Source organism: Phragmites australis, chromosome 1 (genome assembly GCF_958298935.1).
Source record: "Phragmites australis chromosome 1, lpPhrAust1.1, whole genome shotgun sequence".
In the NCBI taxonomy this organism is placed as follows: Eukaryota; Viridiplantae; Streptophyta; class Magnoliopsida; order Poales; family Poaceae; genus Phragmites; species Phragmites australis.
This window is the reverse complement of record NC_084921.1, coordinates 25,654,188-25,681,704: the sequence shown is the minus strand read 5'-3', so window position 1 is coordinate 25,681,704 and position 27,517 is coordinate 25,654,188. Positions and strand designations below refer to the sequence as shown.

General features: G+C 42.9%; 2 protein-coding genes and 2 long non-coding RNA genes across 5 annotated transcripts; 1 reads left to right on the top strand and 3 right to left on the bottom strand.

Annotated features, from left to right (window-relative positions):
- Positions 1-4,374: 4,374 nt before the first annotated feature.
- Positions 4,375-7,335, bottom strand: LOC133913346 (uncharacterized). Its single transcript, XR_009909019.1, has 3 exons — positions 7,198-7,335; positions 6,583-6,667; positions 4,375-4,698 (listed from the first exon to the last, which is right to left on the bottom strand). It is a non-coding gene; the product is annotated as an uncharacterized LOC133913346 (long non-coding RNA).
- A 24-nt stretch (positions 7,336-7,359) lies between these two features.
- On the top strand, positions 7,360-13,283 carry LOC133913336 (putative ABC transporter C family member 15). Its single transcript, XM_062356465.1, has 10 exons — positions 7,360-8,182; positions 8,268-9,712; positions 10,085-10,171; positions 10,412-10,996; positions 11,089-11,253; positions 11,344-11,638; positions 11,739-12,259; positions 12,436-12,499; positions 12,599-12,838; positions 12,957-13,283. The coding sequence occupies exons 1-10, from the start codon at positions 7,360-7,362 to the stop codon at positions 13,064-13,066; spliced, it is 4,335 nt and encodes a 1,444-aa protein (XP_062212449.1). The 3' UTR covers positions 13,067-13,283.
- Positions 13,284-15,431: 2,148 nt separating this feature from the next.
- LOC133913314 (uncharacterized) lies at positions 15,432-24,981 on the bottom strand. Of its 2 annotated transcripts, none has more exons than XM_062356450.1 (5): positions 24,732-24,981; positions 24,212-24,412; positions 23,901-24,039; positions 23,767-23,806; positions 15,432-15,936 (listed from the first exon to the last, which is right to left on the bottom strand). In XM_062356450.1, exons 2-5 carry the CDS (start codon positions 24,266-24,268, stop codon positions 15,891-15,893), a joined length of 282 nt encoding a protein of 93 aa, XP_062212434.1. In that variant the 5' UTR covers positions 24,269-24,412; positions 24,732-24,981; the 3' UTR covers positions 15,432-15,890. The 2 variants fall into 2 exon arrangements, with proteins under 2 accessions (XP_062212434.1, XP_062212427.1); XM_062356443.1 differs by lacking the exon at positions 15,432-15,936 and adding an exon at positions 20,139-20,409.
- LOC133913329 (uncharacterized) lies at positions 18,754-20,056 on the bottom strand. The gene is made up of 4 exons (XR_009909016.1): positions 19,924-20,056; positions 19,710-19,843; positions 19,349-19,635; positions 18,754-19,268 (listed from the first exon to the last, which is right to left on the bottom strand). It is a non-coding gene; the product is annotated as an uncharacterized LOC133913329 (long non-coding RNA).
- Positions 24,982-27,517: the final 2,536 nt, after the last annotated feature.

Here is a 27,517-nt window from a genome sequence, read left to right as displayed (position 1 = left end):
TTTGATTTGATTGAATATAAGTCTACTTACGGTAATAATCACACACATGTAGAGTGTACCTACGATACATCAAGAAGAGTGTTAGACACCGGCCATTCGTGAAAGAATAGAGTGTCCAACATGACTTTCCTTGTAGGAAGCAGGGCCCAGGCAATAACTTATGTGATTTTTATGTAATGGAATTCATGCACGGATTCAACGGAGACGCGTCATACCAGGTGGTCAATGCTGAAGTATGCGATATACATCTTGCTGACTAATTTTCAGATCCAACACGTATTCATAAGGATTGATTTCTTCAATTCTTGAAATTGCAGGTCCTCGTGCTGTCCAGAGATCAACTTGTGGCCATTGAAATCAACGCACTTCAAGAACAACTTATCGGGTTCATCAATGACCAAGTCATCAGTCCAACCAACGAGTTCCATGAATTTGACTCATCTCTCTCTCGTTACCTTTATCCAACAAGAAAAGGTAGAGTTTAGAACCTTCGATGTAATGAAATCTCACATGTATGTATTGTATATATATTGTGACGAGACTTTATATTTTAAAAATGAAATTTATATGTGCTTGTGTATATATGTTGCGATAAACTTGACGTCTCGTAAATTAAATTTATATGTGTGTGTCTATAAATATATCATTTACTATTACCAGTAATGGCCAAAATTTGAAAATGCCATGGTATTAGCGACAACCGCCACATTTTGAAAAGGGTGGGAAATACCTATCAATGTCGGCTGTGACACTGATAATAATTTTCAGTGCTGATAGTCTGCCGAATAATCATTGTCGGTTCAAAATCCGCCACTGATGACGATTTTGAACTGACACTGATGAGAGTATCTGTAGTAGTAACCTTATAAGAGATATATTTGGGACTTCTAATAAATTTAGAATTTAAATTAGCATGATATCTTGTCCAATTGATACATATGGGATAGCAAAACTATAATTAGCTACGAACTATGACAAATAGCTGAGCTATTTCGCTCGTGGATAATATTACCGGCACATTGGCTCATAGCTTAGTGTTTGGGATCCAAAACAACCTATATCGCAGCTTTATAGCTATTTTCACAAAGAAGGCCCACACCCCACCACAGAGGAGCTAGGGGCGCCACCAGGGGCTACTATAGCGCAGCGCTATAGCTAGCTATTTAGAACATTGTAAATTTTCTTACCTCATATACCTATCATCCCTAAAGCACAAATCTATGGTACCAAAATTCAGGTGTTAGAGGTCTCTAAAACACTCACGTGAGATTTAGCCTATCCCCAAATAAATTGGACTAATTAGCTCTGCTATAATATGGATCCACCAACTAAGTGGCCGTATATACTTCATTTTATTATAAATTCTACCCTAGAGAGTGGATCCGTTGTCGGGAGTGTGAGAGAAAATGGCTAGTCCGGTCATATAAGACCTACAAGACATGCTATTGGTTCAAACCCTAGAAAATTATAGCCCCAATGTGGTCAGGGTGAATCAATTCTCGTCAGCAGTTAGAAATTAAGGTGCCATAGTAGCTGGGCACTGTAACAGTTGGCCTTACCAAAGTGAGTTCATAATTTCTACCAAAGTGAGTTCATAATTTTTATTTTCTGAATTATGTCAAGAGCTCTGACGTTCAAAGATTAGAGTGATCAAGCATCTAGGTTGGAGCCCGGATGGGTGTGGTGCTTGATTGCACCATGTGCCAAACGTGCATTTCCAAATATTCGGTCCCTTCTTAACATCATTTTAACTGTATATATGATACAACTATTATCTAATGGGCCGATGATATAATATATATCAAAGGATAAGATTATATATAGGCGAATCCACCAGGGGTAAGGGCTCAAACCCCCTACCCTAGACGCACTTAAGAGCTTCAAATATTTTTATAACTTTTGGACTTAAAAAAGGAAGAAGAGGAGAAAAAGAGTAAGAAAGTCCCTGTCGGACAGAGGGAAACGAAAGTCCCCGTCGGACCGAGGGACGCGCGCAACGCCCAGCAGCACGGTGCCACACCAATGACGCAGACTCCAAGTGATGATGTGCGCGCGCTTCGCTAGCTGGTGACCCCATGCCGCCATGGATGCATCCAGCGCGGCGTGGCGTCGTGCATGCATGGCGTCTGCCGCGGTGAGCCCGAGCGGGCCGGGGCACCAGCAGCATGCATGTCGACACCGTGTTTGCATGCGCGCAGCGAGATGTCTGCTTGGGCGCACGGACCAATACTAGTTCGAGTTTCTAGCTCTCTGCACATTCGAGAGGGGCGGCGCGTGCACGGCGACGACGGAGCCCGGCCCTTATCCGATCCGTTGCGAGATTACGAGGATTGTACTGTGCGGGATATCGCCATCGATCTATCTAGAATATCTCCGAAGAAGCCTTTGGAACATGGGCACCTTGAAAGTTGAGGATGAGAGAGACATGGATCGTTGATGGTGTTGAGCGGTTTGTGTCGCACACTTCTCCTCCGGGTCCAAACTTGGTTGGTTTTCTGCTGAGCATCCGTGGAAACGACTAAGCTTTGCATATGCGTCTTCTTAATTAATTAGCAGCGGTATAGTGATCGGACAATTTAAATTAAAGTGATTATTAAGCGACACATGGACACGTCCAGTTGGATTAGTTGGATATCACGCGAGTATACGTAGCTAGCAAAGTAAGGCTCTTATCATAAGAAAGATTCACCGCTGGAAGAAGATGACAAGATTTAAAAGTCTGCGGAGTTCACGTGCCCGGAGGCCTTTTGGTTGGAGAACGTATCTCGATGCTGCAGGTACACAACAGCTAAATACGGTAAAGGCGATATCTCAGCACGTGTAGCATGGTCTTGTGCCTAGCTACTCACCTCGTCCCGGTCGGATTGCGATCGCACTGTGCCGGTCTCGAGCCTTGTGCAATGCTGCGCACAGGTACGGACAGATCCATTGCGAATGCATTCGCGGCGTGCATGGTAATATTTGTCACGAATTCACGTACGGTGTCTAATAAAAAGGTGATGTGTAAGTAAAAATTCGTTTTTTTACTATAGCCGTCACATGTCTATGTGCTAATGACACTAGTTATAGTTGTAAAAAAGTTGTACATAAGTGGTTGTATGTAAAGCATTTTACTTGCTAATAGAACATCTCTAATATAAAGATATTGGTGCCACAGAGCCGAGTTCGCGAGTTTAAGCTTATTTTTATGGCCAACTAGATCTCACAGTAATTTCTATTAACATTAGAAAAAAGGGTTTGATAAAAGCAACCAACACGTTGCAACGTGGTAAACCATATAAACCTGTAGAATTCCTTTGTTTTTGGTTTGCTTTAGCCCTCCCAAGAGTTTCACTTGTCGCGTGCAAGCCTAGGTCCTAATCTCGCCACACAATGTAGGATGCCAGTTTGAAATTTAAGTTTGGAGCATCAAATTTTCAAACCAGTTTTGGGTCTAAAAACTAACTAGTGGATAATTTTATCAGGCACACTTCAGCTTCACACATCCAGTATATCATTGTAAGTCTATAAGCTATCCACACCGGGTCCACTTATTAGTATTGTAGCTGTTCAAAACAGGGAACAAATTAAAAGAGAAAGGCAGAGAAAAATGAAGTAAGGAAGTAAGAGTCCCCCACGCCAAGAAGTATGTATATAAAAGGACAAATTCACCATATAACATGTCAAATTACTCAATAGCAAACGTAGAATTATAAAAGCACAACATCCCCCTTCTCTACTGCTCCCATGAACCAGCACCAGCTCGGCCAATGTCATCTCCCCGCTGCGCGCCTCGTCTGCTTCTCTCTCTCTCTCTCTCTCTCTCTGGACCCAGCAGTAAACCTATTTTCCTCCTTGGCGCTGACCAGGCCATCCATCGCAAGACCGCGCTGCATTTTGTTCGTGGTGAGTTCCCTCGCTGATGCTGCTGTTCAAGCAGAGGATCCTGATTAATTTGGTTGCTCCGTTACATAACCTCCATGTTTTGATTTGGTTGACCAGACAAATCATCAGGGTGATCGATCGATTGCACTGGAGTCCAAGCATCGGCTACGCGCCAAACAGAGATAGAGAATTTGCTGAGCATTGGTGAGTTGGTTCATGTCAAGCCATATAAGTTCGCTTAGTTATACACATGCCAGAAATTTGATTGATTTCGATTCTGAATGTCTGCTCCTACTTAGTACTACTTTAGTGGTAGCCCTCGCTTCACTTCTTGCATGTTTGTTCTCTGCGGCTAGAGCTATCACTTTGCATTCATTAATATTTTGCTTGAAATGGCGACGATCATACAAAACCGGCATGGCTTCGAAAGCTTTCTAGGTTCGGACCACATATATAGCATCGTCAAGCCGTATGCGAGGCTCCCATATATATTGGATCGGTGGTGAGCACTTGAGCCCAGAAAAAGAAGGTAGCCTCCAGACCCATATATTGAAATCAAAGTGTTTGACTACAAATTAAAGGAAAAATAAATAAAATGTTCAATCCTGGGGAGCAACATCCCTGAATCACCGCCATCAAAGGGCCACTTTTAAGAAACTAAATCTTACAACATGAAGGAAATAAGACTGCATAAATGGAAGGCGTCGGCCAACACTTTGGATAATCAGAATGGCTCAAGCTGGTGCCCTATCCTTGCGGTCGATTGAAAACTGCCGACGCCGTCTGATGAAACAACTTGTGCCTTGACGAAACAGTCCTTGGTTTCCCTCTTTTCTGCATTAGCGCCCACTGGTCAATCCAATAGCAAACATAAGAAATAAGTTTGCTACAAAAGGATCATGCAGCATTTGACCAGCGAATCAAGGAAAGTAGCGAGTTTTCCATGGGACCCAACAAATGGAAAACCTTGCGCAATCAAGCAGGGAAACTATAAAACCAGTCCCCGAGTAAATCAACATCAAACTCCAGCCTTGACAACCCAAAAGCACATCGAAATTCTGCCTAAACATATTATGCAACTGGAGGAACGAGAAGGAGATGTTTAACAGATTATGCATTCTGACATAACTGGCAACTCTCTTGACCTCTCTAACCTCTTCTGACTAGAATATCTTTGGTAATAACGCTATTCCGAGTAAGCAACCAAAGAAAAGTTTCAATTGTGTGAAGATTCTTAACTCGCCAAATGAATCCCTTCCACGTATCATCTGTACCTGCTGCCACATGTTTAAGGTATCGCCCCAAAGCAGCCTACGGAATCATATATATCCAAACCCTCAGCAAAAACATGAGAGACTGTAACATACCTTTTTGTCAACGTTAGGTTATACAAACGAGGGAATTGATCAGCTAACGGTAAACCATCGTCCCAAAATCGAGTTTGCTCACCATTGCCCAAAACTCCCTTGACAAAAGGGCTGAAACAATGGTTTTTTTGTTTTTTTTTTTTTGAACAGAGAAACAATGGTTTTACTTCCCAAAGCCCTTACCAGAAATGGGATCCTCAGGTTTAGCCAAAGCTTGAGACAAGGTTTAAAACAAATTCTTAGGCAAACATTTTTTTCTTCTCAAACGGATGGCGAGAGGTCTGTCCGTTCAGTAAAGACAGGAATATGGCTCAAAAGTTACATTCATTAAAAAAAGAAAAGGCCTTTTGTGAACTTTATGAAGCCAAAATATTGCCATTTGGGAGTTTGTAAAACACGACATCCCTTAGTCTAAACACCACAGATGGAGATCATGTCAATTGCTACTGCAACTGCACAATAGCAACTGCATGTGATCTGGACTGTCCATTTTCCCATTGCACGATCCATATGATAAATTTCTACAGTTCTACAGTCATGTTGATATAATAGTTTTACTAAAGTTTCCATCTACCACAGTGCTTCACCAGTTTGGTCCTTTGATTTTGGATCTGATGGCTCTAGTCCAACTGCTTAAGTTACAGTCAGACTAGGAACTGCACCATATCCATTTCCAAACGCCATGGGGTCTCTAGTACTAAAGATTTTCTGAAGAACTATGGTGTCCAGCTAAAACTCAAGGATACCGTCCAAACTACCCTTCGGCTATCCCACTTAATTGGAAAAATATGCTACAGCCTTTTAAATTTGACTACCATGATTGGTTCGTGTAGCTATCATTGAGATCTAGAAACCTCCGCCAAAGAGAGGCTGATTTAATATAAAACTTGAAAAATAAAATGAGTGGTAAAATATTTGAGAAGTGAATCACTCAGGCAGAGAGGTTGAACCCATAAGCAAATTTCACCTTGCAATACCGACTAGGCGAAGAGGGGAAATAGAAAGAACAGCGGCCATGCATGTGTCCTTATATTATCTAAAACAGAAACAAAGGAGAAAGCCATAGTGTAGTCCCTACACACTCATGGCCAAAGGACTCCTGTACTGCATGCACGATTGTACTGGACTACCACAGAAACGGTTAGGGACGTCACATAATCATGCAATCAATCATATGGTCAAAGAACTCCTGTACAGCACACATGAATGGCCATTCGTTTACATGGTACCAGGTTGGCAGAAGCTTGCACAGTCACCAACATGTCACTCCAAAGTTTTGATCCGGTCTGGTAATGCAGTACATAAATTTGATCTTTCTGGGATACTTCTAAGTCATAAAGATAGGGCATACCTTTTCACTACCAAGCACTAGGTATCTCGCACCTTGCTAATGAACAGTTGAGGGTGAGTTCCTGTGGGATTTTCATTGATTGTTTCTGCATGTGGGTTAAAAAAAAAAGAAGCACATTAGCTGACAGGATATAATAGATTTCCAAGCAAAAAGAAGGTTTGAAGGCATTGTGCATTTTCATGTAACTGTATTTGCATACGCGTTAAATATGTTTAACATGATTCTGCAAACAAGTAGATTTTGACGACTCATGCTTGGTTATACTATGTGTCATAAATCATAGGAACATCTGCATTGGTACCAGATCTAGTAGTACATGTTTTCTGATGCTGCAGTTGCAGACATCCTAAATATGGATACTAAAATGATGTCGACCTCTTTAGTGGCTATACCAAAACCCAAAAGAGTAACACACAATTGCCAGCAAACAAATATAATCAAGATTTTTGGTGCAAACTCTAATATCTCACTGTTGCAGACTTTTTTTAGGTGGACAGTAGCACTCGACATCACTTTAAGAAGATCGATGCAAAGCTTTATGTGTGTAAGTTGCAGGTCTGATTAAGATAGTAGCCGCCAGAGCAGAAGATAGCAGTCATGTGCTACCAGACTCACATTTTGGTTTGCTCTGTCACCTTTCCACCTCTCCCCATTTTGCCACTCTTCATTTAATATTGTCTCCGTTTCTGACTCCATCTTGTTTCAATGTAACAGGGAAATTCTTGTCATCTTGGTGTTCTACTGCTCTTTGTCACATCCTGTTGATTTTAGCATCGAATGGAGATAATACTAGCATTGGATTATGTGCGCATATCAGCATTTGCTATTTTGCTGGTTTGGATCATTGCAAAGTTTGTCAAACTGAAAAAGAGACAAAAGATAGGAAATGGCACCAATGTTTCAGCAGAAAGGAAGGGGATAACCCTACTCCCATCTCACATACTTGCAGTCTGCAGTGCTTGCATCACATTAATAAATATTGGCTTTGCTGCTCTTGGAGTTTGGAAGCACCAAAATGTCTCCCTGGGCCTGATCTTTGCATCAGTGTCATGGTTTTTGGTGACTCTCTTCTCACTCTACTGCAAACACAAAGGAGCAGGAGTTGTATCGAACTGGCCTGCAGTTCTTGTTTCTTGGTGGGTTTTTAGCTTCCTGTTAGAATCACTCCTCACTTCTTTGCATTTGCTCCATCTCTTCAACTCTGCAACCATCATCGATTTCACTTCACTACCCTTCTGCACCATCATATGTCTGTGTCTAGTTGCAATAGCCATGAGAACTTCTAAAACAAACCAAGAAGAACTGAACCAACCACTGCTCGTGAGAGAAGACAGTGGTGACAGCGGCAGAGACAGGTTCTCCAGCTCCGGGTGGTGGAGTCAGCTTACCTTCCAGTGGTTGAACCCGGTCTTTGAGAAGGGGCGCAAGGTGCGGCTTGAGCTCGAACACATCCCATCTGTTCCGCAGTCAGAGACAGCAGAGCATTCGTATGCATTGCTTCAAGAAACACTGCACAAGCAAAAACCTGAGCCGATGTCACTACAAAGAGCCATCATTTGTGCTGTTTGGACACCTTTGGTTATCAATGCAGTCTTCGCAGGTAATCAACCTGTCAAAACTTATAGCAAACACAGCTGCTCTTTTCTCCCCAGTCTACTAATACAGTGCTTGGCTTTAATTACCAGGGCTTAACACTTTCGCTTCTTATATGGGACCATTCTTGATCACCTACTTAGTGGAGCTGCTGTCCGACAAGAACCCCGATAAAGGCAATGGACATGGATATATACTTGCATGCCTCTTCTTTGCATCAAAGACAATAGAGTCGCTATCACAGAGGCAATGGTACTTTGGCGCCCGTAGAATTGGATTTCGGGTGCGTGCAGCACTGATGGTGTCTATCTACAAGAAGTCTCTGCTGATCAAGAATTCAACCACAGGGACAGGAAAAATTGTGAACTTCCTTGATGTCGATGTTGAGAAGATTGGTGAATTTTTCTTGTACATCCATGGCATTTGGTTGCTGCCCTTGCAAGTCTCATTGGCGCTTGTCATCCTCTGCCATAGTCTTGGCATGGTGGCCACACTTTCTGCAATCTTCGTGACGGTGTTGGTAATGGTGAGCAACACACCACTGGCAAAGTCGCAGAAGAACCTCAATGTGAAGATCATGGAGGCGAAGGACTCACGCATCAAGGCCACAGCAGAAGCGCTGAAGAGCATGAGGATCTTGAAGCTGCATGCATGGGAGACAGCCTACTTGGACAAGCTCCTGAAGCTAAGGGATGTGGAGAGGGGGTGGCTCAGAAGGTATCTGTACACATGCTCGGCAATAGCCTTCCTCTTCTGGGCATCGCCAACGTTGGTCTCAGTTGTCACCTTTGGCATCTGCATTCTTGTAGATGTTCCATTGTCAGTAGGAACAGTACTATCCGCCCTTGCCACTTTCAGAATCCTCCAAGACCCAATCTACAACCTCCCGGAGCTAGTGTCAATGGTCACGCAAACCAAGGTGTCCCTAGACAGAATTGAAGAGTTCATCAAAGACGACCACAATGGGAAGCCAAGTAGCTATGGCAATAGAAGCGGCACAGAGGAGCACTCTATGGCCAGCGTGGAGATTGCAGCAGGAGAGTACAGTTGGGAAGCTGACAACATCTTGAAGAAGGAAAAATTCACACTGAAGATCGATAGCAAGGTGAACATCATGAAAGGTCACAAGGTTGCAGTGTGTGGGTCAGTTGGTTCAGGAAAATCAAGCCTCCTTTGTGCCATCATGAGCGAGATTCCAAGGTTCAGCGGTTCAGAAACAACGGTTGTTGGGTCGAGGGCATATGTCCCGCAGAGTGCATGGATTCAGACCGGGACAATTCAGGACAATGTGCTCTTTGGGAAGGCCATGGACAAGACCTTGTATGATGAGGTGATACAAGGGTGTGCTTTGGATAAAGATGTAGAACTATGGGCTAACGGAGACATGACTGTGGTAGGGGAAAGAGGTATGAACCTAAGTGGAGGCCAGAAGCAGAGGATTCAGCTTGCCAGGGCATTGTACAGTGATGCTGATGTTTACCTCTTGGATGATCCCTTCAGTGCTGTGGATGCACACACTGGAGCACATCTCTTCAAGGTACATACAAGTATAGATGGGTAATCTGCAACATAGTATCTTTCTTCATGAGATTCCCATGTAATTTACTGCATATTTGTATGCTCTAAGGTAGGAACTTTTGTAGTACTAATGGTGCAAAGGAAGAATCATAACAATACTAAAAATACAGCTGTTACACATTCTATCTCTTGGGAAATCTCTAACTTATCTATAATCAATCAAGTTTCGTGTATAAAGGAAATCAAGCACTTGCATCGACTACTGAATCTCATTATTAACTGCAAATGGAAACTACATTTCAGATTCTTGAGATTATTAGAATAAAATTTATTTGGTTTGAAGAAAGAAAATTATAGAATTGGATAATAATAGTATGTTCTATTCATGCAGGAATGCTTAATGCGGCAGATGTCCTCGAAGACAGTAATATATGTTACTCATCAGCTGGAGTTCTTGCGAGATTCAGATCTTGTTTTGGTAAGACATCTATCATATTAACCTTGAAAAATATATAGAAAACCAATTTTTAATGTGGAACTAACTTTTACTAGTAATGAAAAGTAGTATTAGCATGTCTTGGTTTCTAACATAATAAAGAAATTGTCACAATAGCTTAATTAGAACTGCTGTCAGTCATGCTGGCATACCTGCAAATACTAAGAACATGCCTGTAAAGAAAAACAATTCTAATAGATGCTAATGACCCATTACTTGTAGGTCATGAAAAATGGAAGAATTGTTCAATCCGGAAAATATGATGATTTGATAGTAGACAAAGATGGCCAGCTCTCAAAGCAAATGGATGCACACAACAAGTCTCTTAGTCAGGTCACGCCTGCAAAAGTTCACAGCTTGACTAAAAGCAAAAAACAGAAGAAGCAGATGGAGCTCACAGAAATAGAGCCAGATCACACTGTGCTAGGAAGGGAAAGTGAGGAAGAGCGTGTATCTGGACGGGTTAAATGGGGTGTCTACCGCAAGTTTGTTACCTCAGCCTATAGGGGAGCTCTCATTCCTGTAATTCTTGCATGCCAAGTCCTTTTCCAGGCGTTGCAGATATGTAGCAACTACTGGATTGCATGGGCATCAGAGAGACAAGAACAAGTAAGCAGAGAGAAGATGATAGGTATTTTTGTGCTGTTATCTGCAGGAAGCTCGGCATTTATATTGGGGAGAGCTTTCGTCCTATCAACAATTGCAATCGAAACTGCTCAGCAACTCTTTTTAGGCATGACTAAAAATGTATTCCGAGCGCCAGTTAACTTCTTTGAGTCTACTCCATCAAGTCGAATCCTCAATAGGGTGAGCACCAGCATACTATCCCTCGGACTTGACATGTTAATAAATACTCTTCTTCCATTTAGTACTTACAGCTAATATTTTCTATTTTTCAGGCTTCAACAGATCAAAGTACAGTTGACATAGATATTCCTTACAGGCTAGCAGGGCTGATATTCGCACTAATTCAGCTCATCAGTATAATTTTCATTATGTCCCAAATTGCTTGGCCCATATTCTTTTTATTCATAATAATAATTTCCATATCAACTTGTTATCAGGTACAGCTTCACACATTGTCGATGAAATTTGCTGATTTCACACATATAAAAGTGCATATTAACGATCACTAATTTGTAAAATTTATGTAGAGCTATTACATCAGTTCAGCAAGAGAGCTAGCAAGGTTGGTAGGCATTATAAAGGCTCCAGTTCTCCACCACTTCTCAGAGACTGTATCGGGGTCCGCAATTATTAGGTGCTTTAATCAGGGAGAAAAATTCTTCAGAAAGAACCTTGCACTAATAGATGACTACTCGTGCATCACTTTCCATAATTCAGCGACAATCGAATGGTTGTGTGTCCGTATCAACTTCCTCTTCAACCTTGTATTCTTTGTGATGCTAGTCATCCTTGTCTCCTTGCCTCGTGATACTATTGATCCAAGTAAGTTTTCCCATAAAAACTATTACTCTCATCCAATGCTTCAACCTACTTAAATAGTTCTACTAGAAATGACAACTGTTTCTATTTTCTCCTTCTTTAGGCCTTGCAGGGCTTGCAGCAACCTACGGCCTAAACCTTAATGTGTTACAAGCATGGGTTATATGGAACTTGTGCAATGTTGAGAACAAGATGATCTCAGTAGAGAGAATTCTGCAATTCTCAAACATACCAAGTGAGTCTCCTTTAGTGATTGAAGAATATAGACCAACGGAAAAATGGCCATGGTATGGAAGTATTCAGATAGATGGTCTCCAAATCAAGTACAACCATGACATGCCCATGGTGCTCAAAGGTATAAGCTGCACATTTCCTGGAGAAAGAAAAATTGGGGTGGTAGGGCGGACAGGGAGTGGGAAGTCTACTCTCATCCAGGCTTTGTTTCGGATTGTCGAACCATCTGCAGGACGGATAATCATAGACGGGGTGGATATATCACTTCTCGGATTACATGATTTGCGGTCTAGATTAAGTATTATACCTCAAGAACCAACTCTCTTCCAAGGCACTGTCAGATCAAACCTAGATCCTCTACAACAACATATGGACACTGATATATGGGAGGTAAGCAATGCGGTTGTGCTAATAGTACGTATTTCTACACCAATATGCCATTAATGTCTATATGATGTAGTATGCTATTTGGAAAGTAGTTTATGATATACACATTTTATTTGCTGTTGAAACTGCTGATTGATTTCAGTTTGCATTTATCAGTTCTAAATTTCGAGCATTTACAGGTTGTGCGTAAATGCCGCATTGAGGAGATTATCAGAGAAGATAATAGGTTGTTAGATGCACCAGGTATAAAGGTGTTTCTTTCCATTGATTTGGCAGGCCCTTCATCTTACCAAATTTTTTGATCAAGATAACCCAATTATATAGCTACAATTCATTTTATAGTTGTTGAAGATGGAGGAAACTGGAGTGGAGGGCAAAGGCAACTTGTCTGCTTGGCCAGGGTACTGCTAATGAAAAGGAAAATACTTGTTTTAGACGAAGCTACAGCTTCAGTTGATACTGCAACTGACAATATCATCCAAAGGACTATAAGGCAAGAAACAAAAGGTTGCACAGTCATATCAATTGCACATAGGATTCCCACTGTGATTGACAGCGACCTAGTTCTGGTACTCGGTGAAGGTAAAGTAACCCACAAAGAACTCATACGATTTGTTTTGTAATCTTCTAGGTGCCGAGATGGTACTTCCAACAAAAGTAAGCTACCTAACAAATACTTCGTTGCCATTTTCTACCACAGGTAGGATACTCGAGTATGATTCTCCGGACAATCTCTTGAGAGATGGATCATCAGCTTTTTCAAAGTTGGTGATGGAGTTTGTGGGAAGGACAGAAGACATTAACCGATGACATAGAGACATCAAGCAACCATTAACCCATTAGACCTCACCTAGACCTGTGTATATCAGCACGTACCATGACAATGTGGACAGCAGCTTTACTTGAGTGGATGATAATATAGAAGTCGAACATGGTAACAAGGAATTTTTATTTGTGCATGACGATTAGACCAGTGACATAAGGATATTTACTCAATACCAGAAAATAATTTTCCTCTTTATTAATATTTCCTTTTCCTATCGGACAGCTTCTGACAGTGTTTGTTCATATGAAATTGCCAATGCAGTGATCTTAGATCGGTTCAATTTTTTTGCTAACAACAGCTGGTGTAACCGTACAGTTTGTGAATTTGTTAGCCTTGATTATTACCACTTTAAGTCTTTAAAGACGGCGATTCTACATTAATGTTCTACAATTTCCGAAAGGGCAGTAACATTGCAACATTCTACACTTGGTTCAAACTAGAATGCAGTTGTAGAGCATAAAATCCGTAGGACTATTTGCACTCTTGCAGAAAGAACAGAACCCATACTCCCATAGCAAATTAGAACAGATAATTGATGAGAGTCCTTACTGTGTGGGGATATTTAGTTATTTGCCACTCAATTGGTGTGACTCATTCAAACTGCCATTATTTTCGTATGCAATTTTTGTGATGCCATCAAATCTGCGAATTCTTAGTTCTATACCACTTTGGACCCTTTTGTCCATACCTTTCTTCTTCCTCCATCTCCTTCCTATGCTGCTCCCTCTCCTGTCCGAGCTGAGGTCGTTGGCCAGCCGGAGAGATCACCATCTTCGGGTGACAGCCATGGACTCGCCGTTGCGCCCTCTTTCGCCCTCAGCAGTGCTCGGCCCGTGGCGGTCTTGGACCTCGTCCCTGGCGGCGGCCATGGAGCTCGGCCTCGCCGCCGCATCCCAAGGCTGCGGTCCAAAGTGGCGGAGAGGAGGAAGAGGGAGCTCGTTGGCCCAATGGAGGTTCTAGACCGGGTTCGCGTTATTTGTTGTCGCCATGGCTGCTGGTGAGGAGGCATGCGTCCTTGTTGCAGGGTCAACGACGGTGGCTCTTGTGAGTTGACGAGGGAGAGGGGGGTGCTTATTGACCTTGCCCATGAGCACATCTCCGCGACCTACATGGTGACCATATCAATCACGCGGAGTCCGTGGCAGTGCCAGAGGCAGACATGACGGTGGCGGCGGCAATGGCCGGAGAAGGAGGAGAAAGATGATAGAGAAGAGGCAAGGAAGAAGAAAGGGGTAAAATTGTCCATAGTAGTACAAAAATAAGCAATTCACAGAACCGGTGACAAGAAAATAATTGTATACCAAAATAATAGCAATATGAGAAAGGCTTTCCGATTGGGTGGCAAATAAATAAATTTCCCTACTGTGTGAGGCAAAAGAACGAACAGGTCGCGGGCAGTAAAGAGGACGCCTTTCCTGTTCTTGCAGCCGCTGTTTGGCACATCAGGAGTAGGTCACCGTCTCGACGGCGACCTGAGGCCACTGCATCGCCGTGAGCTCGGCGGCGCGGGGCTGCCGCTGCGGTGCGACTGGGGGCTCGACTCAGCAGTCCGTCCATAAGCCTTCGAGCGCTGTCAGGTGTACAGAGGGAGGTGGCTGCTGCCTGCTGGGGATCAACGAGGCCGGTGCCTGGCGGCCGAGCGACCAGAGTCTGGGAGAAAGTGAGAGCCAGACTGCCAGAGTCCGGAGAGAGAAGGGAGAGTGGCGGGGAGAGATTTTGCAGGGTGCACAGTTTGCATACGCGCCTGAGTAGTTCAATTCCATTTGTTGAATTTTTTGAAGGATACTTTCTATTTTATTTTTGTTTTTGTTTTCATATTTCCGCAAGTTCATTCGAAAATAAAGATTATCAAAATAGTTTCCAAATTTAATTGAAATAAGAGTTTTATAGAAAACTTGAATTTTAATGAATTCAGTGTAGCCTATTAAGCTTATATAACACTTCTGAAATTTAGATTGTTTGAGAAATCTTTTTAAATGTTAACCACAAAAACTTTAATCAAACTTTAAAATAAAGGGGAGAGAAGAAATCTTCTTCTCATCCTTAGCATCCATTTTTCAATAAATTAGCTAAACAAATGGCAGCCGTGACATCAATTGTTGGATCGTGTTTTCAATCGAACGGTACTAGTAAAGTGCATGTACCTTACAACGGTTTCCAAATCTTAACCCAACTATTTCATTTCTCATATAACCCAAACTAATTAATCAAAGTAGGTAGTCTGGCGCGCTTCGCTAAGCCCGTGTGAACCAACGTTTTGCTGTATGGATTGATGATGGAGATTGTGACGGTATTCTTAGTATATGTATCCGCGGGAAATTGGCAAAATTATAACAGAATGCAAATACATTTGGTGCAGCAACTTATACCTGAAATTAAAAAATTAACAAAGGGAGAAATCATATAACATGTATATTTCAGTGATGCCTAATGAGAAGAAATTACAGGATGTGAGAATTGGTGTCTTTAATCTGCACATTAAACTCAAAGCAACCATATCTTGGTGTTATCATAGCTCCAGTTTCACTAATCACTACAATCCTATGAGATACAGAACAGATCGTGTAAACAAAATGTACATTACTTTGATCGCTACAGCTTCATGTCCATGAAAGCTCTTGTTGTCTCGGTGTTGTAGCAGTACCAAATAAATATCAATCCATAGCCTGTCGCACATCAATACATCATAAAACCTGCCTGAATGATGTAATCCAACCTCGAACAGTTCCCAATGGCAGCAATTTGGAAGCCTTTCAATGTTGGCTTGATGCTTGCCTATCAGTTGCATGTGTTGCCTTGCCTTGCACATCACTCCTTAAGATCCACCGAGTGCAACGATCTGACGAAAGAAATCCTAAGAACAATGAGGAACCTTGTAAGTATAACTGATTCACCATGCTGTCGCTTTTTTATTACCATGACCGCTTGACAACATCAAGGCATCATGCATCAGAGTGTTGCATGATATATCCAAACATATTTGGAAATAGTAACGTTTGACAGAAGAAAACGATTAACGGATTTTCTGAAATAAAGCATAATGGAATCAGCATTTAGTTCAAGGACATCATAAAGATGGCATCTAATTCTATACTAATGTGCTGCAGCCTAGCAAAATAATTAAACTCCTAATTAGCTGTTGAATATCTAATTATCGAGTATATGTGCATAAGAAGTATATCATATACGGACAGGGTATGTACAACACATATTAGAAGCTTTAGATATCACGGAACCAAATCAGCGGTACCTGATACATCCGGAATCAAGGAAGTACATATCAGGAAAGTTGCGATTGGTTACCTAACTCGATACGATTAGTACTCAGAACAGATTTATCTACTTGGACGTTAAGGAAGACAACACCCTATCGACCACGACTAGATAGGAGTCGGTACCAACCCCTATATAGGGCGAAAAGGCTGTGGAAGGAGGGAACTCGAGGCAAGCATCAAGACATTAGCAGAGAAGATATTCAGCGACTTTAGCTTTAAGGTAGATTAGATCTGATATACTCTCTGTAATAGATTTAGCCACATTGCTTGTACTCGAGATCATCAATATATGACAGTAACACCCCCATAGAACGTAAGGTATTACTCCAATCGGAAGCCCGAATCTATATACATCGATTGTCTCGTCTCGTTATTAATCCCTGCACTCAAAGGTACCCAGTCAATTTACGGACATATTGTCAGGAACTAATCTTCGACAGTTATGGCGCGCCAGGTAGGGACCTTCTTCTGTTTTGCAGGATTAATCATATCTCGGGCTCACGTTTACATCGGATTCTCCGACAACAGCTTTTACGACCATTTCGAGTCGACGGCGGACAGCTTCGAGTCCCCTCTCGTCGACTCGGAGATCATCTTCGGAACTATAATTTTCCGTTGGGATGACCGAGGTGGACTGATCCATACCGGTACCCTCAAATCCAGACCAGTGGATGCATATCGTGAGGTGGGACATCTCGAGTGGGATCCCGCGGAGCCTAATGTTCTCCACTGCATGGACATCGATAGCGACGGGGATAGCGATGGTGATTCTAACGCTAGCCAGAGCAGCCGAACAAATCAATTCGTGTATATGGCTAAAAGCAACAACCCCCCATTGACTGATCCAATGGCGATAGATCCAAAGGCCGTGGTCGACCACGGCACGGAAATTCCCAAAGGCCGTGGTCGACCACGGCACGGAAATTCCCAAAGATCCGGCGATAGCTATCGCCACCAATGGTACCGGCGCCGAGTACCACCAGAAACATCCGCAACTGGAGCCTTACGTGCACCCGACACGACCTTTCACCGACTGACCACGGGAGGGCAGATACCTCCTGGCCTCTCCTGGTGACTTCCGGTGGGTGCACCTTCGCCTGTGACGACTCACGGCTCAAGGGAGAAGCTCCCTCCGAACAGTCGCCATGAAGCTTCATCGGCTCGACCGCCACTGAGCCTTCGTAACGACATATTCAATACTCCGGATGCTAACATACAAGGAGCGCATCTGATCCTCCGATCCTTTCCAGAGTTAGATCCGACAAATCCGCTAACTCCTATGGTCAATCAAGTCAAAACCTTACTCAATGCAGCTCAGATCCAAGTTGCTCAAGCAAATAATCCTAGCAATTCCAGGCCCCTTAGTCGGTATGGCCCCGGCTCGAGGAGCCATGGCCGAGAACGCTCTCGAGTAGGGGAATCTCAGACGGGAAGCTCAGGTGGTCGAGCCCGAACACGACAATGTGGGCCTCAGGCGCGTAGCGCGTTCGGCGAGGTTGAGACGTCATGATCGCATTATGGCTTGTCTCATCTCTGCAAAGAGGGATGGGCGGTCATTATGACACATGAAATCAAGATTGCGTTGAAAATGAGTACAAATGGGAGTGGATTTTTAATGACCACCTACCCAACGGTTCGAGCTCACTCGATATCCACATCGAGTTAAGACAATAGTGCTCGAGGGCTTGCACTCTCGAGTATTCAGTCGAGGATGGTGTGTTGATGCATATGCTCTACTCTCTGTCTTGATTACTACATTAAACAGAGAGTCGGGGGCTACATCGCATACTTCTGATGCTGGAACTTTACTCTTTGTTTAACTATATTATCGACCAATGGTACAGGTACGTCCTTTTTACTCTCCGATCGAGTAATTTCTTCCTCGACCAAAGAGTCGGGGGCTATGTCATAATACCATATTTTCTGTTATATATTTTTTGCAAAATTTTATCTAACTCTGCATCGATCACATTGAATAGAACCAACAGAGCCATGTGTTAGGTCGATGACAGATAATTATACCTCAGGAGGCATAACGGCACAGAGATTGTCAGACATCTCACGCCTAACGGCCAAAAGGGTTCTGAAGTCCTAGTCTGTCTCGCGTGTGCTCTCTATCGAGTTCATGTTTATATGTTGATTGAATGCGCAAGTTGATAAAAGTTCGCAAAAAATTCGATATGCTCTAAGCTCTGTATTAATCTTTTTCCTTACTATTACGGTCTTCTCGAGTACTCGAGGGCTGCACATCTAATAGCTTATCTAGTTAAAATTTCAGGTTGACAGATGCATAATTGTATAGTCTTGAGAACAATAACAACATGTATCTATCAGTTTTTGTATATACTTATGCTAATCCTATTTCATCGACAAGGAAATAGCAGACAAAAGCATAATAGACTGACAAAGTGTAGCATTGTTGCGGGCATTCTCAAATCATAAAATATATCTTACAAGTGACAGAACAGGATGGACCATCAGTCTAAGGTACTCTCCTCAGTATCATCACTAGACAAACTAAGCCTCAAAGACTCGACAAAGGCTGGAACTACTGGCTGGACGCTTTCGATAATTTTTGCGGCCTCCTCGCTAGTACAATTAAACCCGACTGTTACCAACGAGGTATCAAGCGTGGGATTGTAACTCTTGAGGATACCAAGCAATGTAACGGCGCTTGCAGAAGCTGATTGAGTCATGTGGTCGAGTGTCTGCTCCTTCAGCTCTTGAAGAGCCAAGACAGCAGCATCCCGCTGAGTAATGGCAGCATCCTTTTCAGTCATCATGGCTTTCCTTTCAGCTCGCACGATGTTCACCTGGTTCCTGAGTCTCTCCCGATATTTGACATCGTCGTCACTCTTCTTCATTGCGTCAGCAAGAAACTTTTCCTTGTTGCTACAGGAGGACTCAAGGCCTGAAAAAGTAAACCAGAGAGTAATTTTTGTTAGTTACCCAATAATCAAATCACACGCTTGTGATCAGGGATAGACTTACGTTCAATTTTCTCCCTCTTGGCTTCGAGCTTCTTATTGTGGTCGGCCTTGGCGGCAGCTACCTGGGCACCTGTGACTTAGAGAAGAACCTTTATCGCTACCCATGGGTCATTGGTTGGAATTGATATTGAGGTTTCTTTTCCCTTGAGCTACAGGTCTTCTTTGTGCATGCTTGAAGCAGGATCTTTAATCTGAGAAGTTGGATCCGAGGACGAGTCAACTGGGGGAGTTAGCCCCGAATAACTGGTCAAGACACTGGTAGCCTTGGTCTGTGCCTCGGTCGATAGTCTGCAATCAACAGAATAAGGGAAGAGGAAAAAAGACTCCGAGTCGACCAATCGAGGTCAGAATCCAGGATAAACCTCTTTGAAATTGGAAAGTGCGAGATAATGCTTGACTTTGGCCTCTTTGTGGTCATCTTCTTTGTTCTTGGTTTGACAAGCTGAACCGCTGGAGGAGTTACACGTGGATCAGATAAAGCCAAGACATCAATAACCTGCAAAGAACCAGACGATAAGAATTTGTTATTGAGTGAAAGTATGACCAGCTAAAGAGCGATAATTCGACTGAAATTACCTCTCTAGTCGAGTCATCAGGCATAATGGTCCCTTGAGTTGGCGATTGCAAGGATGCGCCAGACGTCCCTGAAAAGTCACCCACACAAATTCGTCATCGGTAGAATGACTGGAAGAAAATCAATAACTCGAGAGAGTTACCTTTTCGAATGGGTCATCGAGAGTGGTGGTTGCTAGAGGAGGCGATCGGGTAGATACGCTCGCTGTTCCCTAACAAAAAGCTATTCATCACAACCAAATGCATTCAAGTATCCACTTAGAAAAAAGAAGATAATAAGGACTTCTACTTCAATACCCGAGGACTCCTTCGCTTGCGCTTAAGATTAGGCAGCAATTGAGAAGACAGGGATAATCTCTTCGATCGAAGAGACCCCTCGACCTCCTCATTGGTTGATCCCTTCCCCTTGTCGACAGCATCAGCGGAAGAAGTGACGTCGAGATCAAAGACCTCGCTCGAAAGGATATGTTCTTGACGAAAGATTGGAGCCTACGATCATACAAACAAATCAGATCAAATGGACAATAACCGATCCTACTTTTCCATTAAAACCCTTACATCTAGTTGAGAATTCTCAAGGGAGTAAGGCAGAATATCACACTTTGGTGCACCGGAAGAGAAAAGCTTGTTCAATCAGGCAGTGACATCCTAAGCAAGCAGAGCTGAGAAAGAGAAGAAAGGTTTATTCGACAAAGCTCTAAATTCATAGCAAAACGAAAAGGGCAAAATGTCAATTAAAGCCTTACATCCGGCTGCATTCCTGGAAGCATCCTCATCCCCACTGTATTCCCAAGCCAGGCATGTTCGCGCTTTCAAAGAACTTAATCTCTTATTAATAAAGTCTCTGGTCACATGCCACCCGGTTAGGTCAAATTGCCTCAACATGCCAATCCTGTTGGCGAAATAGGTGGTGTGGTCGGACTCTCGATGCTCTTGTGTCCAAGAAGGATTTTGGACGGGGAAAAAACCTCTATACACTGAAGAAAAACCAATCGGGTCATGATTGGAGACGTAAAACCAAATTTTTTTCCAATCTTTCGACCAAGAAGAGGTTAAGGAAACCAAGATATAGGAGTTCTTCATTCCACTCCTCAATTGGAAACCACAACCCCCTAAACATTTATTCTCAGTTATCCTTTTCAGTTTATAGAAGTACTGAAAAAGATTCAAACTTGGCTCGATGCCAAGGAAAGCCTCACAAAGATGAACAAAAACACTCAACATGGTGACAAAGTTGGGGTTCAGATGGTGAAGTTCAATTTGATACCGATCGAGTACATTGAGGAGAAACTTGGAAGGAGGAATGTTAAAACCACAACGGAAGGACTCGAAAACTACAAACTCGTGCTCAATCTTGCAGAAAGGGAATCTCTCCCCGGATGCCGTCCTCCATTCAACCAGGCTGCACGGCGGCACCACTCCTTCCGCTTCAAGTTCCGCTAGCCGAGATTCTTGCATTGCCGAGAGTGTCCAGGCCTCAATCATAAACCTTGCCTCATCGTACTAATCGGGCGAGGTGCCAGCAGCTGCTGCGTCGGACTGCTTCTCTGGCGAGGAGGAAGAGTTGGGATCCATGGATCTAGAAATTCTTTCTGGCAGTGGTACATGCCGGGGCGGAGAAAGCTGAAAGGCTTGGGCAGGAAGACTGGTGGCAATGACGAGGAATGGCCACTACAAGTACGGATCATACGGGTAAATAGCCAAAAATTTACAGTCTCTTCGACAACCATGCCCTTTTATTACCATGCTTCAACCGGCGTGAAAAGCGGTATGATGATGACATGCGAATCTTTGCACGCCCCTCTGCCCGCATTAAATGCGCCTATACCCGTCGTTTCAAAATTCGAAAGGTTTTTTTTTAACTCTACTCGGAGTTGAGTGTCAATCGGTTGAGTTCTTTAGTCTTTTCCTTCAAGTCTCGAGTGCGATTAGCCGCAAGGCGCTCGACCCGACTAAGCTTCCACTCGATACTCGAGGAAGGACTCGCCTATGCTCAATTCTTTCGACTATGAGCCTGATCCACTTTACTCGACCAAGCTTAAACTTGGTGGTACTCGAGTGGGCACTTATGGAAATTTTTCCTCTTGAGTAGAGTTATGGGGCTACTATCGAATATCTAACTATAGGGTATATACGCATAAGGAGTATATCATATACGGACAGGGTATGGACAATACATATTAAGAAGTTTTAGATATCACGGAACCGTATTAGCGGTACCTGATACACCCGGAATCAAGGAAGCACATATCAGAAAAGTTTTGATTGGTTACTAACTCGATACGATTAGTACTCAGAACAGATTTATCTACTTAGACGTCAAGAAAAACAACTCTCTATCAACCACGGCTGGATAGGAGTCGGTACCTCACCCATATATAAGGCGAAAATGCTTGGGGGGAGGGGGGAGGCGAGGAGGGAACTTGAGGCAAGCATCAAGACTCTAACAGAGAAGATATTCGGTGACTTTAGCTTTAGGGTAGATTAGATCTGATATACTCTCTGTAATAGATTTAGCCACATTGCTTGTACTCGCAATCATTAATTTACGGGAGCAACACCCCCAAATGACGTAAGGTATTACTCCAATCGGAGGCACGAACCTGTATACATCGATTGTCTCGTCTCATGATTAATCCTTGCACTCGAAGGTACCCAATCAATTTATGGACATATTGTCAGGAACTAATCTTCGACAGTAGCATTTTTGCCGTGCTTCCAAGTAGATCTATAACTGGACGATAGGCAGATGTTTTTGTTGCCAAAAATCTTTTTTTTCAGAAAAAAGAAGATGTTTTGGTTGCGAAACTGAAAGCTTCATCATTTATCATAAGTCATAAGATTATTTTCTGTATATATAAATTTTTAGGACTACCAAGGTGTGATCTGCGAAAATACTGGAGCATGCCAAACGCCCAAACCACATCCATATTTGACATCTGGAAGCAAAGTCGGAACTGTGGCAAGATTTACCATGTCAAGATACTTTTCTTTATATTTGGTCAGAGGATAATTTTGTACCATGTGTAACAAAAATCTCATCAAGAAATCCATGTTTTTTTTTGACCCAAAGGGAAGAAAACCCTTGTTAAAGGATACAAATACCTCCAGTGTGGAACAGAACCTAAGAGGCATACATCATTTCTCATTATTAGATCATATTGCAAAGGAAAGCAAGCAATTCACTAAAACAACAATCTAGAAGGCTAGAAACCCTGGACTCTAGCAAGCTCCTGAAAAGAGAGCAGAGACATACACATTTTAAATCCACCTGCAAATGTTGTGTGGGCTATGGTGTGTACCTTGAATGGGTCAAAAAGGAAATTCCTTGCTAGCTTCTCAACTTCCTTTGGCAGCCTTTCTTTTCTTGGAATCTAATTGTTCTAATATGACCAAATAGCAATTCATTGAAATCATTTGGGTCACCTCTTTTGCAAGCAGTTGGATAAGCCTTTTTCAATAGAAAAAGACAGGAATCTATTGACTTTTAGTCTAGTTTTCTGCAAAAATAAATGGTAACTTCTTAACCTGTTTTGCACCTGTCATTAATAATTGAAACCAACCACAAACAGGAGCACACGCTATAGGCCACATGACAAAATGCAGCCCCCAATGCAGTAATGGCTAATTATTTCATTTTGTGTTAGCCGGACATTGCAAACCTAAGTCCTCTCCATTTTAGAATAATCAAACAAAATTAATCCGCAAGTGATAGCTATGAAAAAATAACAAGCGCTCTGTTTAAGTGTGCCAACATAGTTTGAAAACTATTGTAGGCTGCATATGTAAATTTGAGAAAAATAATATATCAAGAAAGGACATTGAATGAAAGAAAGCTAGATTTACCTCGAAAACTTCCTTGGTATATAGTATACTTTCTCCATTGCTATGATCACAGTGTAAGACAAACCATTTCAGTAACGAATAAGAGATTAAGCTCCGATTTTTTTACAAAATTTCATGATTCAGTTGCTACATACCTTCTTCAATTTCAAGCTTGAAATTAGTTGAATTCTCAGTCGACGAGCTCCACCGTGTTGAATGAACCTCGCCATTCGTGTTCGCCGGCTGCTTGCCCTCCTCCTCTCCGGCACCGCCATCGCCGCCGTGCCACCTGCGCTGTTGGGTTAGGGTTCATAAGAACATTTCCTCCTTTTTGTCAGACATGACAGTAACACCATGAGGTTGACTAAGCATGCTGGATGGATGACGAATTCTAGATCGACAGTGACTGTGCATACTATTCATGCAATTCTGAACTATACAAATAGATAAGGAAACTGACACTAACCTGAACAAAAAAGACATCAGGGCGAGGAATCTTAAAACATAGGAACCAAACCAGCATGACAAACTGGCTAGCAGCTTTAAGTAGAAGTGCTAGGGCACTAACTGCACTGATTTTTGAAGAGAGAATAGTGCCTGACAATCAGTACCATCTCATGAATGTGAATCGGTGGATTCTCGCTCAATGACAAGTGAGGATCACTTCCTGTTCATGTACACAAAATAGAACACACGGTCAGATATCCGTAAAAAGGGACATCAACGGAAGCCGACATGTTTTATTGATGTCCTAATCTTTGTAACTGATTATATAAATAGCAATTGCGAATAACAGAACACAACTATAAAAAGGTTGTATGCTATAATCTACCAAACTGAGGAAATGTCTCCATTATGACAATCTCGTAATAATATCTATGATGAATGCAAACTGATTCAGAAGTTCATATGCCAGGCTAAAAACCAGGATTGACCAAATACGCAGGAAAAAAAATAGAATGCTTGTTAGGATAGGAAGAGATAACCTTTGCGGCACAACAAACTTCTGGTTCCTGATTGCTAGGCCCGCTGACGGACTGGTTCCCAGCAACATCGACTCCTGATTCCTGATTGCTGGGCCCGCTGTCCGTGCAGCTCGAGGTCATCGCTCCTGCCCAACCGTAAAGCCGAAGAAGTGTGCGGGGAAGCGGAAGGACGCTCAGTTGAGGCCGTTGATTGGCGCGTTGCCGGCGACCATCCAGAGCGAAACGTCGAAGAAGCGTGACACCACGATGGCCGCATCCTCCATCTTGGGGCGCCGACCGCATATGGACTCAAGCCCCCAGAGCGGGACGCAGTCCATGGAGAAGACGCTCCTGGCTTTTGGCCCCGCGACCCTCTGCTCAGCGGGCTCCCACCACGATGGCCATGTCCTCCATCTCAGGGTGCCGGCCGCATATGGACTCAAGCCCCCAGACGGGACGCAGTCCACGACGAAGACGGTCCTGGCGGTCGGCCCCGCAATCCTCGGCTCAGTGGGCTCCGCCACAGGGACAAACGCCGCCGTTGCGGCGGTGAGGTCGTTGAGCAACAGCGTTGAGCCGACCTCGGCGAATTCCTCGAAATCTGCGGTGGCGACGCTGCTGCAGTCGCTGACAACGGGGCATGGGTTGGGGGCGACGAGGAATTGAGGAGCGCAAGAGATGGAGAAGAGACCAGCGCTGCGGGATAAGCTGAACGAACGCGATTTTTCTGGGGCGGTTGTTTGGGACAGGCGTGCGATTTTTTTCGGCTTTTTATTAGACAGCAGCTTTTTTTTTTTCTTACCGGGTGGAGAATCAGAGGGGTGACTTACATCTAACTCTGTTTTATATAGTAGACATTATATAATATCTTAGTCTATTAGTGTATTTTGATTTTGAAAAGTATAGTCTACATATTTTGATGTTGTAACTGGTAAGATTAATAATATCTTTCGAAAAGTATAGTCTAAATGGTCTGGTGTGGTAACTGGTAAGATTAATAACATCTTGGTGTTTCGTGAACGAGAAACTTACGTCGAATGCATATAACTTGAATATAACAATTACGGGCATGCCACAGTGCCAGTATACATTATAATATACAAAGAACATGAAAATGATGTAACATAAACATTGAGCTTTATTAATTCACAATTGAATGAATAAAGTACAAGTTTTTCGTATTATACACATGTTACTTTACACATACGCACACACTATCTGACTATCTGAAGCATCATGTGATTGTGTCTCCTTAGTTCTTGGGGCTTTATGAAGCTCTCCGATTAATTACATCCGTCCCATCCAACTACCTCATATTAGGCTACACTAGTGGTCATCGTCTCGAGGTCATCTTCGAGTTTGTAAGGCTGTAAACAAAGACACGCAGACAAGCAAAACGTGATAGTATTAGAAGTAAGAGATGGTCTCAGCATTGCATCCTCGACCGTAGGCAATTTGGGACATGATCGGTCTCATATCATCGACCTTAACAAAGTATAAGCGATAGAGGAAGATTAGGAACATGGCATGACACGTAGCTTCAATTGGTGCTCCTCCACGAATGCAAGTACTTCTTAGAATTATCAGACTCGGGGATTGCTCCCCTCCAACTGAGATTGAGCTCTTCATAATCATTAAGGACATGCGGTTTGACCGCTCTCACTTTTCGGTAGTTGCCTCGTAAATTTTCTTCTTTTCATCGTAATTTTCCTCACCAACAGTGAGAAAAGTGGGAACGTCAACTCTGAGTGCATAGTCTAGGTCTAAAACGGCAAGGACTACTAAAACTTTTTCTTTCTAAAAGGGGAAGTTGCTTTCCCTGAGCTACTCGATGCCTTCAATTGTGGTCGCAACGTTGGAAGCATTAACAGCTGAAGAAAAGATTGGGCTAGGTTTGAAAATTGTCATAAAATAATATTTGCACGAAATTAACCCTAAAATTCAATTCCAATCTGTATCACTGTAGGGCAGAAAATAAAAAAGAATTTAATAAATAATTAAGTGACATATAATTATAATCAATGTTGGTTAGAAATATAACTATGAGCCAACATAAAATCAATATTAAAATTCTCCAAATAAATCTCCCGTTGGTTCCAATTTATCCAGAAAATTAACATGAATTTTCTCAATGCTAAATATATCATAATTGGGCAATAAGCATAATTTTAAGCACTGAATAAATCAAAAGGAATAATGAAATATCAGAAATGGCTGGGAAAAATCATTAAAGCCCACACTAAAATAGAAAAGGAGCCCAATTCATTAAATCGGTCTGGCTTCAAAAACAACCCTGTCTACCTCAACCCATGTGTGTACGCGCATAAGCAACCCAGTATCGCCCGCGTGTGGCCTAACTTCCCAGCTCCGGGCCAAATATGTGTGCAATGGCTCGTTCATCGTGAGGAAGTGTCGGCGACCATCCGATTCAGATCATTCGATGCCCCACCATTTTCACTCAGAGCAAAACACGCTGCCTCTCCCAAAACCCTAACCCTAATCCATTTCCCTCCATCTCTTCCGGGAAACACGTAGCCGCCGTGAGAGAGGAGTGAGCGGCGGAGTGGCCGAGAGTCGAGAGAGGGCAGTGCCACAGTGAGAGAGGAGAGAGAGAGAGAGAGAGAGAGAGAGAGAGAGAGAGAGAGAGGAGTTAGAAGAGAAGGGTGTTCCTACCGTGGGTCTACTTGCTAGCGCGTGCATGCGACTAAGGTCGTGCGTGGCCCCATCAAGCAGATCTCCGGTGGTGACCATGAATAGGGTGTGCGTGGCGAAAGAGAGGAGAACGCTGGTGGAACTCTGAACCATGT